The 13,381-nt window shown below is 41.3% G+C and overlaps 1 protein-coding gene across 3 annotated transcripts; it reads left to right on the forward strand.

Annotated features, from left to right (window-relative positions):
* Positions 1-3,846: 3,846 nt before the first annotated feature.
* On the forward strand, positions 3,847-9,936 carry LOC119082707 (lysosomal-trafficking regulator-like). 3 transcript variants are annotated; one of them, XR_005088693.1, is made up of 12 exons: positions 3,847-4,898; positions 4,981-5,389; positions 5,448-5,731; positions 5,798-6,343; positions 6,399-6,677; positions 6,732-6,909; positions 6,972-7,090; positions 7,151-8,354; positions 8,412-8,638; positions 8,712-8,972; positions 9,046-9,331; positions 9,388-9,936. XR_005088693.1 is itself a non-coding variant. In XM_037192284.1 (11 exons), the coding sequence occupies exons 2-10, from the start codon at positions 5,020-5,022 to the stop codon at positions 8,931-8,933; spliced, it is 3,429 nt and encodes a 1,142-aa protein (XP_037048179.1). In that variant the 5' UTR covers positions 3,847-4,898; positions 4,981-5,019; the 3' UTR covers positions 8,934-8,972; positions 9,046-9,936. The 3 variants fall into 3 exon arrangements, 1 of the variants encoding a protein (XP_037048179.1); XR_005088694.1 differs by having other exon boundaries at positions 6,732-6,891; XM_037192284.1 differs by having other exon boundaries at positions 9,046-9,936.
* The last annotated feature ends 3,445 nt before the right edge of the window (positions 9,937-13,381 follow it).

Here is a 13,381-nt window from a genome sequence, read left to right on the forward strand (position 1 = left end):
TGTGTGTTGTTTTTGGATGTGTTTCTTGTTGGAAATTGTGTGGATTATTAAATATTAACTTACACCAGGTCGGTTCCCAAATTTTGGGATGACAGATGATTCCTCTGGCACTTCCTAACTTCCGTCGGATTTTTTGATGGATTCGGGTTATTTTCGACATAAGTGAGGTGTTCCAAGGTTGGTTCCTAAATTTTGGGATGACAGATGATTCCTCTAGCACTTCCTAACTTCCATCGGATTTTTTGATGGATTCAGGTTATTTTCGACATAAGTGAGGTGTTCCAAGGTTGGTTCCTAAATTTTGGGATGACAGATGATTCCTCTGGCACTTCCTAACTTCCATAGGATTTTTTGATGATTTTGGGTTATTTTCGACATAAGTGAGGTGTTCCAAGGTTGGTTCCTAAATTTTGGGATGACAGATGATTCCTCTAGCACTTCCTAACCTCCATCGGTTTTTTTGATGGATTCGGGTTATTTTCGACATAAGTGAGGGTTTCCAAGGTTGGCTCCTAAATTTTGGGATGACAGATGATTCATCTGGCACTTCCTACCTTCCATCGGATTTTTTGATGGATTTGGGTTATTTTCGACATAAGTGAGGTGTTCCAAGGTTGGTTCCTATATTTTGGGATGACAGATGATTCCTCTGGCCCTTCCTAACTTCCATCGGTTTTTTTGATGGATTCGGGTTATTTTCGACATAAGTGAGGTGTTCCAAGGTTGGTTCCTAAATTTTGGGATGACAGATGATTCCTCTAGCACTTCCTAACTTCCATCGGATTTTTTGATGGATTCAGGTTATTTTCGACATAAGTGAGGTGTTCCAAGGTTGGTTCCTAAATTTTGGGATGACAGATGATTCCTCTGGCACTTCCTAACTTCCATAGGATTTTTTGATGATTTTGGGTTATTTTCGACATAAGTGAGGTGTTCCAAGGTTGGTTCCTAAATTTTGGGATGACAGATGATTCCTCTAGCACTTCCTAACCTCCATCGGTTTTTTTGATGGATTCGGGTTATTTTCGACATAAGTGAGGTGTTCCAAGGTTGGATCCTAAATTTTGGGATGACAGATGATGATTCCTCTGACACTTCCTAACTTCCATCGGATTTTTTGATGGATTCGGGTTATTTTCGACATAAGTGAGGTGTTCCAAGGTTGGTTCCTAAATTTTGGGATGACAGATGATTCCTCTGGCACTTCCTAACTTCCATCGGTTTTTTTGATGGATTCGGGTTATTTTCGACATAAGTGAGGTGTTCCAAGGTTGGATCCTAAATTTTGGGATGACATATGATTTCTCCTGCACTTCCTACCTTCCATCGGATTTTTTGATGGATTCGGGTTATTTTCGACATAAGTGAGGTGTTCCAAGGTTGGTTCCTATATTTTGGGATGACAGATGATTCATCTGGCACTTCCTACCTTCCATCGGATTTTTTGATGGATTTGGGTTATTTTCGACATAAGTGAGGTGTTCCAAGGTTGGTTCCTATATTTTGGGATGACAGATGATTCCTCTGGCACTTTCTAACTTCCATGGGATTTCTCGATGGATTAGGGTTATTTTCGATATAAGAGAGGTGTTCCAAGGTTGGTTCCTAAATTTTGGGATGACATATGATTTCTCCGGCACTTCCTAACTTCCATCGTATTTTCGATGGATTTGAGCTGCAGTCGACGTGAGATGCTTACAAAACTAGTGACCCTTACCCCTAAACTTCCAAAAGAACTGATATCGCTGAGGGTGACGCATTCTGCGCCTGTACGTAAACTTTTTATCAACCGAAAAGTGACCAAAAAAGTTTCAGAAAGAAAATTTGACAAAAAAAAATTGCGTCACAAAGTGGCAGATGTTGAGGTAACCATGGCTATGAAAATAGGACAAAATCCGTCGTGAAATAATGGAATTTAAACGGAAGAAGGCCGAATCATCTGCCACTTTGTGACGCAATTTTTTTTTTTGTCAAATTTTCTTTCTGCAGAATGCGTCACCCTCAGCGATATCAGTTATTTTGTAAGTAAGATAAAGGACTTGCGTCACATTTACCCTTCTGGGTTTTTTGGCGGATTCAAGTGTAGCACTCTAGCATTTTTAATTGAAGTTAATGCTTGTCAACTGAACTAGCGCTCAATCCATAATTAATTTTGTGTTTAGTATCAAATTTAAAGTTTAAAAGAACTCTGAGTCGATAACGAGGACAACAACCTTTTTTAGTAACTCCTCATCGGTTTAGAAGAGTGTACCACAAATTGTACATGGAAAACGTCGACTGAACCTTTGCAATTTTGTGTCCTAATCTGTTCATTCAGAACCTAGGGGAGAATCAAGGTTTCATTCACAAGAAACCGACCCGCCCATTTTCAAAAGTAAACGCAAACGAACTTATTGTTTTCATTCATTTTTCGAGTTCGAGTAGTTAGTTTTAGGCACAATACACACGAGTGCACATTCGTCTCTTCGTTCATTTTTATTCTACGAAATTGAACAATACAACTAAAAAAGGAGGCATCAGAACAGTCGGAGCGTTTGCTGCGACTGAGCCCCGTACAAACCCGTATATCTATTGCGTACGTGACCCTAGTGCGTCTGTCACCCTACTTTGACCGTAAGCCTATGCGCCGGTTAATGTAGTTAAAGTAAAATTATTATGGAATGTGTACATCTTACAAATTGCGCATAGCGCAATTACGAAGCCCCGTACGACGTTCCTTTCAAATGAAACAAAAATTTCAAATCGCCCTAAAATTTTAATTTATTGAGTATAAATACACATAGGGCCCTAGTAGCGGCCTTAGTCCGAGGACCCAAATTTAATTTTTTTTCAACAACATTCTATTCGGCCTTTGATTACCTTCCAAATGACACAAAAATTACGAAAAACGGATGAAATTTGCTCGAGTTATATGTAAAATACACATAGGGCCCTAGTAGCAGCCTTAGTCCGAGGACCCAAATTTAATTTTTTTTTCAACAACATTCTATTCGGCCTTTGATTACCTTCAAAATGACACAAAAATTACGAAAAACGAATGAAATTTACTCGAGTTCAATGTAAAATACACATAGGGCCCTAGTAGCGGCCTTAGTCCAAGGACCCAAATTTAATTTTTTTTTTCAACCACATTCTATTCGGTGTTCGATTATCTTTCAAATGAAACAAAAATTACGAAAAACGGATTAAATTTACTTGAGTTCTATGTAAAATACACATAGGGCCCTAGTAGCTTTTCACTTCTAAGGCCCTAACTCACGGTCCACTCACCCGATTTAAAAAAACTTTTTTTTCCTGGATTGGTATTGACAATACCTATCATTTGCCGTGTCATTTACATTTACATCTTAAATCACTTAGATGGCCCTAACTCACGAAAAGCCGACCCGAATATGCTCATCTTCGAACTTAGCCTCACCATTTTGACTATCTTTCAGGGAATTTTTTTTTTTTTGAAATCGGATTTGATTTACTCAAGATATCGACGTGACAGACAGACGGACAGACGGCCCAAATTTTTATTGCGGATTCGTCATCTATGAACATAGGCTTCGAACACGTCTGCTTCGAATTCCATCAATTACACACGGCATCGTAATCCTATAAGCCCCTTCGTACTTCGTACGGGGCTAAAAAAAAATCACTTTCGAATAATAAAAACCGAGAACAGTCTCGTTTCAGCCGTCGGTCGACGAGCTCGATAAACAATAAAATGTGAAAAAATTTTTTGTTAAAGATTGTGTTGTGTGTGTACGTATACGTTAGATAATTTTGTTTCTATCCGAATACGATATTGAACATCATGGACATTGAATGTTGTGATTTCGACAAAAATAACATTGTGAAATCCATAAGTGACGGTGAAAAGACCATTTATTTAATAAGAAACGAAAACAACGGTTTCGAATATTGTTTGAGTGAAATGTCGGATATTGAAGGGGGTCACCTGTCGAAGCGGCACAAAGGTGCCTCGTCGAGAGGATCATCTGAAACACCCGTTTCGTCGGTACCATCCGCATCCCATTGGCGCGAGGAACATAAATCAAAATTTAAAATCTGTTTTTCGTCGAAAACGATCAAATCATCACATTCCGAACAATTGAAACAATTTTTTAACAAAGAGGAAAAAGCACTACCAAAATTTCTCGAAAAGTTTGGTACATTTAATATTCACGACGACGTTCCGGCTGATTTTGGTAGTGTCGAACGAGATCTCGTAAATCAGTTGAATCATTTTCAAACCTTCGGCACAGAGGCGGTGTCACTGGATGTCACTAAAAATATTATGAAATTATTCATCGGTAAAGACCAGTTCGTTCAATCTCAAGTGAAACTGATGTATGGTGTCGCTGACCTCGTATTTACGAAACGAGTCGAATCGTGGCTACTAATGTTTTGTGCCGTAGGGGTAAAGGGCGCCCGTTCAGTTTACGATGAAGAGTATCGGGAAAAATGTCGAACACAACTGGCGGCCTACATAATTTCTATGGCCATAGAGAATGACAAGAAACTTCGGATGTTCGAAAACAAACGCTTTGGCAGCCAGACATTGTATGGTGTGTTACAAATTGGACTATCGCCGTTCTTTTATCGCACTGAGATCACCGACTCGTACATCGATGCAATTAAATCGTTTGAAGCCGTTCCAGATGTACAAATTCAAGAACTCCTGCCCAACAATCCGTACAACGATAGAGAGCTTCTTAACAATGCCTTGCGACCGACTTTATTAAAGTTTTACCAGGCATTGCTAAGCGAAGACACATAAAATTACACTCACGTAGTTGAAAAGTGTATAAAACGACCACTCCAGTTGTGTTCCAATTCTGGAGTGGTTTTGCACTTCATGGCACACGTGCCTTCATTCACACTCTACTTTCGACATACTACTTCACGAGGTATGACCGCGAGTACTTGAAGCGCTGAAGTACAGTTTTGAAACAGGAAGACACTTGAAGTGAATGCGAAATTTCGTTTCAGGTTCTGACCCATTACGTGACCGTCGACATCATTTTGATTATGGCCAATCACCCAGGCCCAGGCGTTCGATCGTCCATCGTCACATTGTTGTCAAACATCTGCAATCGGCTTGACGAATCCGTTCACAACAATTGCACGAAATCGTACAAATCGATTGGGGGATCTCTCTATCTCATACGAGGATTTTCGAAGATTTTGGCGTCTAACGATTCTCGTTTACGAGAGTTACAGAAGTCGATTTTGGAACTCATCACCGAAATCAACACTGCCGAAACTCTGTCCGCTTACTTGAATATCCTCTCCGGAGATAATGCGCCAGTTGATTTGCTACTGCCGCGGCTCGTCTATTTGGGAAAAGCTGCCTACCAAGTTCAACCAACATACGCCTTTCAATTTCCTAGTATCAACGGTAGGATGGTCAATCAATGCCAATATTCGAATTTCGTTGCAATCTCAAATGTTTGCAGATGAATCCATCAAATCATCATGTGAGCCATTAATACTGAAGGACATTAAACAAATCCACGACTACCATGAAGTGCATAAGCAGACAACGGCCTTTACCAAGGCATCGTATGTCATACCACTGAATTGTCTCAATTTTTCGCCGTGGAATTCCGATGGATTTACTGTAACTACGTGGATTAATATGGCGCCACGGTATGGCAAGCATAAGGTCAGGTCGAATAGTAGTTCGGACGAAGAAGATCCGTTCCGTGAAATTGTTGAAGAAAAATCAAAACTAGAAAAGGTAACCGCAAATCACTTCTGTTGTTTGAAACTCCCATCAACACTCCCCGAAATGTTTTCGTTTCAGCTGCATCTGCTATCGGTCGGTTCCAACAAATTGCTTTTCACCGTATACGTGAGCCCAAGCGACAGTAGCACCGTGTTTCTTCAACTCAGCAAACCAAGCGCTCAATATGCTGAAAGGAAAATTCCCAAGCTCACCCGCAGCAGTACAGAAGTAATGCCCGATCCAGTATCGCCTCGAAAGAAAAGCCCATGTCCATGCACATCGCAACAACGTCGTCGCAAATCGTCCAGAGCCATTTCACCCATACAGGACGAATTGGAATCGAAGCCATCGCAGTCAGCGCAGCGGGAATATGTAAAAAATGGTAACGGTAAACAGGGAGACGACACTCTTGGACTGAATGTCCTGTCGAGCACATATCATGCCGTAAAAAGCACACACATAGCCATTCGCAACAGCCTCAGCCAGTTCAATCTGTTTTCGTCTACGTCTCCCGAGGAATATTTTACATCACAACTGCCGCTGGAAGTGAAGGGATTGAAACTGGCGCACAATCAATGGAAACATTTAAGCTTCTCCGTACTGTTTACTGGGTCCGAGATGAAGGTGAGATTTTTGTTTTTTGTCGGCAAACCCGCATTTAATGTAACCAATCCATCAGGTGCGAATAATGGTCGACGGATCGTTTCAACGAGACCTCAGCATTCCGTGTTCACACCAAGTGAAAAACGATAAATTTCAAGTGCTGTGCGTCGGTTCCAAATTAACATCACCCAAGCTGGTGGAGTACATCAACAATGACACGACGAAATCGAAACCGCCGGAGCTGGTGTACTCATTGTCAAATGTACATCTGTTTCGAACGTGCATCCTTGAAGCTGACGTTTTAGGAAGTTTGGTTGCTCTTGGAGCAGATTATATGAGTCTTACACAGTGTCAGGTAAGTCGAAGTTGCTGTGTCGTTGATTGACGTTACGTTTGTTCTCATCTATAGATTGGCAATGTTCTACCGAACTTCGGATTTCTAAGTTCGATGGCCAGTTTGTCCGGAAATGTTGATTTTACAAGAGCGATGACAATTCTCAAGGACAATTTGACTGTCGTTTTTGACTCTATGGATGCGAACATCGTGTCTGGCTTTACGAACCGTGCAAGTAATAACTTAAGTGGTGGTATAGGCACAACTCAAACTTAGCTCGCTCACCGGTTCTTTAACAACTAACCTGTTTTTTAGGAGAGACCATGGGAATGATCACGTTCGGCTCTGGCGCCAATTGCTTGCAGATCCCTTCGTTCCAAACTGCGACCTTGTTATGTGGTGGCATGGCCACTTTGTTGTTTTTGTTTGCGAAGGTGCGTTGACTAACATCTCGCAAAGTGTGTGAGCGAACTGACAATTTTTCCATTTTCCAGGTAGTGGAGCTGTCCGATTCCGAATTCATTCAATCGTCGGCCCTAACATTTCTGCTCAAAATTGCTCATTCAAATCCCCATTTGTACACGGAATTCATTCGAAAAGACTACACCAGCCTGATTGGACCTGTCATCCATTCGACTGGCTGCATCAAGGGAATCAATTTGCTCAATAGTATCCTAGAAACGGCCTGTGATAAACCGGTTTTGACGAAACGATCGGATGGTTTCCATGTGGTGGCAACGGCAAATGCGAACATTGTCCATCCCAACTTACTGATGTCGATAATTCATCGCTACTCCGATTGGCATGTGCCGAAAAGTCATGACTCGACCATATTGGCTACGCTTCTGGAAACGTTCCAGGCACTCGTCCGGGAAAAACATCCAAGACAAGCGCAAAATATCCATTGTCTCAGCAAAGCCGGACTGATACCAGCGTTGCTCAATTTTTGCAAAGTTCATTTGATCTGTGTGACGGAACCAGCGTATTTGTCTCGCCAGGCAGCTGACTCGATTGTCAATTTGATGAGTATTTTTGCGGGTTCGCCACCCAATCCATCGTTGCTGGACGATATAATCAAAGTGCTACTGCTGTTGCATCGTCCCAGCGAAAGCTTCATAACGCACGATCGGTCGAAATTTTACTTCTTAATCTCGTCGATGGTCATGGTGAAGCAAAAACGGATCAGTCTGCCCATGTCAACGCGAAAATTAAGCATCAACATTCGCCGCGAGAGAAAGAACACAGTTCCGATGCGTAAGAGTCCAACCAAGGCACCAACCATGAGATCTGTGTCGATGGATCATTCGTTGGATCGTTCTGGCAGCTCAATCAATCAATCAGTTGATAGATTACCGTCCACGAATTCGGACGACCGGGAATGTACGAGGAGAGAAAATGAAGCGACCGTCGAAAATGGGACAGCGAAAGAGAATGAGGCGCCCGTCGAAAATGGAACTCACCTCAATAATTCTGGATATCCTACCGCAGATGGTCTCGATGCTATTGTCAGTTATTCAGCGGCTGATCGTCGAATGAAAAAGTTATTGAAGCCAGGTCAACCACCGGCGCTGCTGCTCAATTCACAGTTCAAGAAACGGTCGTTCATTAAAAAGAATAAAATGGGCAAGAGGTCACCGTCGAGTCTAAGCTCCCGGACAACAACAGACAGCGAGACTGAGAAAGATGCGAGAGGAAAAGGTTTGGATTTTGTTGCAGTGGATGTCGTTCCATCAACCGCATTCAAATTGTTTTCAGGAACTGTTGCGGAAAGCGGCGTTGAAGACGACATGCAACTGGTGAAAGACTACGAAGTCATTGCCATCGAGGATGTTCGTAATTTGGAGGAGAAAACGAATTTCAAATTTCAGCGACAAGATCTGCCCTTCGAGAATACGCAGTACGGCATAACTCAACTGCAGAATGGACTTTTCAATTTATTAAAGGATTTCATACTGATTCTGCCGGACGCATCGATACAGGAGGTATGAGTACTTGAAGTGCTGTACATATTTGAAACAGGAAGACACTTAAAGTGAATCCGAAATTTCGTTTCAGGTTCTGTCCCATTACGTGACCGTCGACATCATTTTGATTATGGCCAATCACCAAGACCCAGGCGTTCGATCGTCCATCGTCAAATTGTTGTCAAATATCTGTAATCGGCTTGACGAATCCGTTCACAACAATTGCACGAAATCGTACCATTGGCATCACCTGGCCAATCAAATCTCTCTGCACCAAGCCGACGTGAATTTGGTCACAAACATTGTTCAATGAGTAACGTCGCGGGGATTGACCTTGTCGCTGGATCAATTGGTGAGTACACAGATGGAAGTCACAGAAGTCGAAGCTTTGGTATTCAACACAAAAAATCGGAAACCTCTTCCAGGTTGCAGACAACAGTGCTCGAATCGAAGAGAAATGCTGGTCTGTACTCGTTGATCGCTATTCTGCCGCAATGCATTCATGATTTGAATCTGACGCAAAATGTGTTCACATTCATGGACAAATTGTATGCGCACGAAGCGGTTTATGATCGTCATTGGAATTCTACCGTAGGCCGCAACAAAGTTCTTTTCCACATGGGGACAACAAGTCCACGGGTGCTGGGTAGCATTCAAAGTCTAATGGCAACGATCACCTACAAGTCACTCGCATCCAATGGGAACATAAGAGTGAGTGGAACAGAGACACCTTCCTTTCAAAATTGTTTTCACTTCGATTCACTCAGGTCGTTTGGGATTTATTGAATGGCCTCTCGTTTATGGAAGAAAGTGAAAACCTAACGGTCCAACGTTGCCTCAGATCCACACAGGCTGTTATATTAAGTAAACTGCTGGAATCGTTTTTTCGACATGGACATCGACATCGATTACGAACTGATGGAGCATACGCCCGTTGATAATCAAACGATTTTGCCGTGCAAAGAGACTGACCGCAAAATGTCGGTGGAAAAACCAACGAAAACGATGAGTCCGGCTGCAAGTAAGGAAACAATTTGCAACGAAACCATTGATGAGTCCTTCCTTTCAATGGAAGTTGCAGTTCGCAAGGGCGATTGCGCAAGTGAATCTACGCTAAACAGTTCCGCGGAACGTCATACACTATCGAAAAGTAAGGAATATACCGTAGAGGATGCTGGCTATGAAATTCGAATCTTTTTAACTAAGAAACGGAAGAAGGGCAAGGCCGCTAAAGTTACCTCCTGACCATTTACTGTTTTTAATTCGTTGTTGCCTTTTAGCGTTGTTAGAGTTTCTGAATAAAAAAGTTGATTTGAAGGGAACGTTGTCTCTCAATTGATTATTCCCATATCCGAATAAGTCCCGTAATTTTTGACAGAGACTAAAATGTCGCTGAAAATCCGGCAAGGAATTCGATTTTGGATGAAGTGCCAACCAGCATTAATTTTGAATTTTAGCGCTCAGAATTATTTGCATTTTGCTGATTAGGAACACTTGGCGACGACTCTAATGAATTTAAAAATTCGTAACTTGACAGTGCTGTGACCTTACAAATTACGAATCTTATGGACCACAATATGATGGATTCACAATATAGCATTTGTTACAAGGAAGATATCACTTTGTGACTCACGCAGGTCACTTGTGAATGACGTCGGCGCGAAATTCCTCTACACCCACCATTAAGGTGACAACTGTCAAGTAGGGCGTATCGAATTGGTTGCTAGGAATCTCGCGCCGTGTTATTCACAATAATTCACTTTTTGGAACATTTTGTATAAGGAAGATGTCACTTTGTGAATTATTGTGAATGACGCGGCGCGAGATTCCTTAACACCATCGAATTTTGAGAATTTTAAGGGTCGCGATAGCCTGTGTGCGGAAAACGTAGATCATTGAAAACTAAGTCCAGGCATATGCTTGATGGATCCGAAGGTGCCCGGGAAGAAGTCCCCCCGGACGACTTTAACTTTCAAATGGTCATAACTCGGAAAGTTGAGAGTATTTCTGCAAACAATGTTCTAGCAGGATGTAGAGCGTTAAAAACTCTACAAAACTGCCAAAGAAACCGATGGTCCAAAAGGTGTGTCTGTCGAGGTTTTCTAACATCGAAAGTTCGACATTTTCGTTTTTGACTTTTATTTCCTGAGAGACAAATTATTAAGTTTAGCTTTTGGCATGAGGTTGTAGAGGAGGTCGAGTACTACCAGTACACTAGGCATTGTCCCGGTCGGCGATCCATCCGAAACCACTTTTTCAACATTTATTGAATGAACTTTTTATGTGTACCCACGTCGCCCACGAAGCCAGTGCAGACACTGTAACCGGTGTTGCTGAGTCGAGGTAACCTTGGCCAGTAAGTGCACATAATATTCCATAACAGTAGCTGAACTCTTTTACAAAATATTTAAGAATTCGGTGTAGCACATTTTGTACTACAAAATCTGATAAATTGAAATTTGTGAGAAAAACAACAAATAATCGTTTTAATTAGTTATTTGACCCACGAACAGTAGTAAGAAGTCGATTTCGTTGCAAATACACATTTTTCGATATTTTTACAAAAGGTTGAACTTCGTGGTATACCGTGTCAATATAATGTGCTACATCGAGATCCCAAATATTTTGTAAAAGAGTTCAGCTACTGTTATGGAATATTATGTGCACTTACGGCCAGTAAGGTTACCTCGACTCAGCAACACCGGTTACAATGTCTGCACTGGCTTCGTGGGCGACGTGGGTACACTTAAAAAGTTCATTCAAAAATGTTGAAAATGTGGTTTCGGATGGATCGCCGACCGGGGCAATGCCTAGTGTACTGGTAGTACTCGACCTCCTCTACAACCTCATGCCAAAAGCTAAACTTAATAATTTGTCTCTCAGGAAATAAAAGTCAAAAACGAAAATGTCGAACTTTCGATGTTAGAAAACCTTGACAGACACACCTTTTGGACCATCGGTTTCTTTGGCAGTTTTGTAGAGTTTTTAACGCTCTACATCCTGCTAGAACATTGTTTTCAGAAATACTCTCAACTTTCCGAGTTATGACCATTTGAAAGTTAAAGTCGTCCGGTGGGACTTCTTCCCGGGCTCCTTCGGATCCATCAACCATATGCCTGGACTTAGTTTTCAATGATCTACGTTTTCCGCACACAGGCTATCGCGACCCTTAAAATTCTCAAAATTCGATACGCCCTACTGTCAAGTTACTAATTCTTAAATTCACGAGAATTGGCGCCCTGGGACATCAATTCTCATATATGTTTGTAACTTTAAGAATTCGTAACTTGACAGTTCTTATGGGATTTTATACACGCAACTGTCAAGTTACGAATATTAGGAGTAACGAACGCATGAGAATCGAGGACCTGGTCCATATTGTTTTAAACCTCTCGTAGGAAGATATAAATCTTCTGTTTTGAAAGGCATTTTCACGGTCAACTCAGCTCAACCAAAGCATTAATCTTAGCAGTAGCAAAGGAAATGTGGTAGTGATTCTAGATAGTCCACAAAATCTTCAAATTCTATTAGTCATCGGCGACAAAACCAAACATTCGACAGTGGATACGGTGTAATTTCACATTTTTACACTGTTTCAAGGTCATACAATTAGAGTAGAAGTTACTCTGTTTGACATACGTAATTATACTGTCATGCTAGGTGCCAAAAACACCCTTTCTAAGAAGTACACTGTAAAATTTGTATTGCTGACCAAGTCCAATATGATCTGCATTTCCATCGCCCTTTTGGGCTGACGCTAATAACTCTGACGAAAAAAAAGTCCGGATGGTCACTTGTGATCCGAATTTGTGTATTCAACAAATCAAAGACCTTGGACATATGTTTGACATTTGACATTGCAATGTGGGCAACGTAGAGAAATTAATTAACCCACCGAAACCCCATGCTTCCATCTACATAAAAATCACATACCGAACGAGCCAATCTTAATCTATTTTCAATTTCTTTGTGTACCAGCATTTGCACTCCACTGGACAATGAAATGACAAGTTTTTAACTTGAAAATATGCTAACACTGAACTTTGCTCAGGTGTGAGTCGAGTAGAACTATCCGACAATGGTATCTAATCACGATGCGTTTATGCGTGGTGCGTTGGTATCTAATAAAAAATCAAGATGAAATATGCTCAATAACAGGCTCATTCTCGCTTCGATCCAACTTACGTTTCCACCTTTTTTTCTCTTTTAGGTTGAAGTATAGCACTCTAGCCTCAAAATAGATGAAATTTGGGTTCACCTGAAATCAGAGTCTGCGTGACTTTCGTGCAGACAGTAAGTATGTTTTCTTTGCGTGAGTTACAACACATACACAACAGAAGCAATTTTGAATGTATGCGTAAAATAGACTCAAAATGTGACATCTCACATTTGAGTGTCCATGCTTGGAGCTACAGTGCTATGGTTGTAGTTTTTAATTGCAGTCTATGCGTGTCAATTTGACGAGCGCGTATCGAAGTTTAAGTTTGAAAGAGCTTTGAGTCGATAACAAATCACGGCAGAGTAAAGTAAACCAAGCAGGAGCGCTTGATTTGACCTGAACAATCTAGCAGTAGCCCAATTTTTTTGTGAATAAAATTTTTCAATTTATGTCAATGTTCATTTGAGTTTATTCTCATACAGTGTATTAGGTCCCTTATTTGACGTTTCAAAAATGAACCGCTACTGCCTGGTTTACTTTACTCTCTGTCGTGTAACTAATAGAAGACACAGTAACTTAGTATCTCCAACATCGATTTAGAA

The sequence above is a fragment of the Bradysia coprophila genome, unplaced genomic scaffold (assembly GCF_014529535.1).
Source record: "Bradysia coprophila strain Holo2 unplaced genomic scaffold, BU_Bcop_v1 contig_476, whole genome shotgun sequence".
Lineage (NCBI taxonomy): Eukaryota > Metazoa > Arthropoda > Insecta > Diptera > Sciaridae > Bradysia > Bradysia coprophila.

Bases quoted from the DNA above. Each gene is read 5' to 3' on its own strand.
- LOC119082707 (XM_037192284.1), top strand. From the start codon at position 5,020: ATGGCCAATCACCCAGGCCCAGGCGTTCGATCGTCCATCGTCACATTG. The intron at 5,732-5,797 runs GTAACCGCAAAT...TTTTCGTTTCAG, and splicing joins AAAAATCAAAACTAGAAAAG to CTGCATCTGCTATCGGTCGG. The intron at 6,678-6,731 runs GTAAGTCGAAGT...TCTCATCTATAG, and splicing joins TGAGTCTTACACAGTGTCAG to ATTGGCAATGTTCTACCGAA.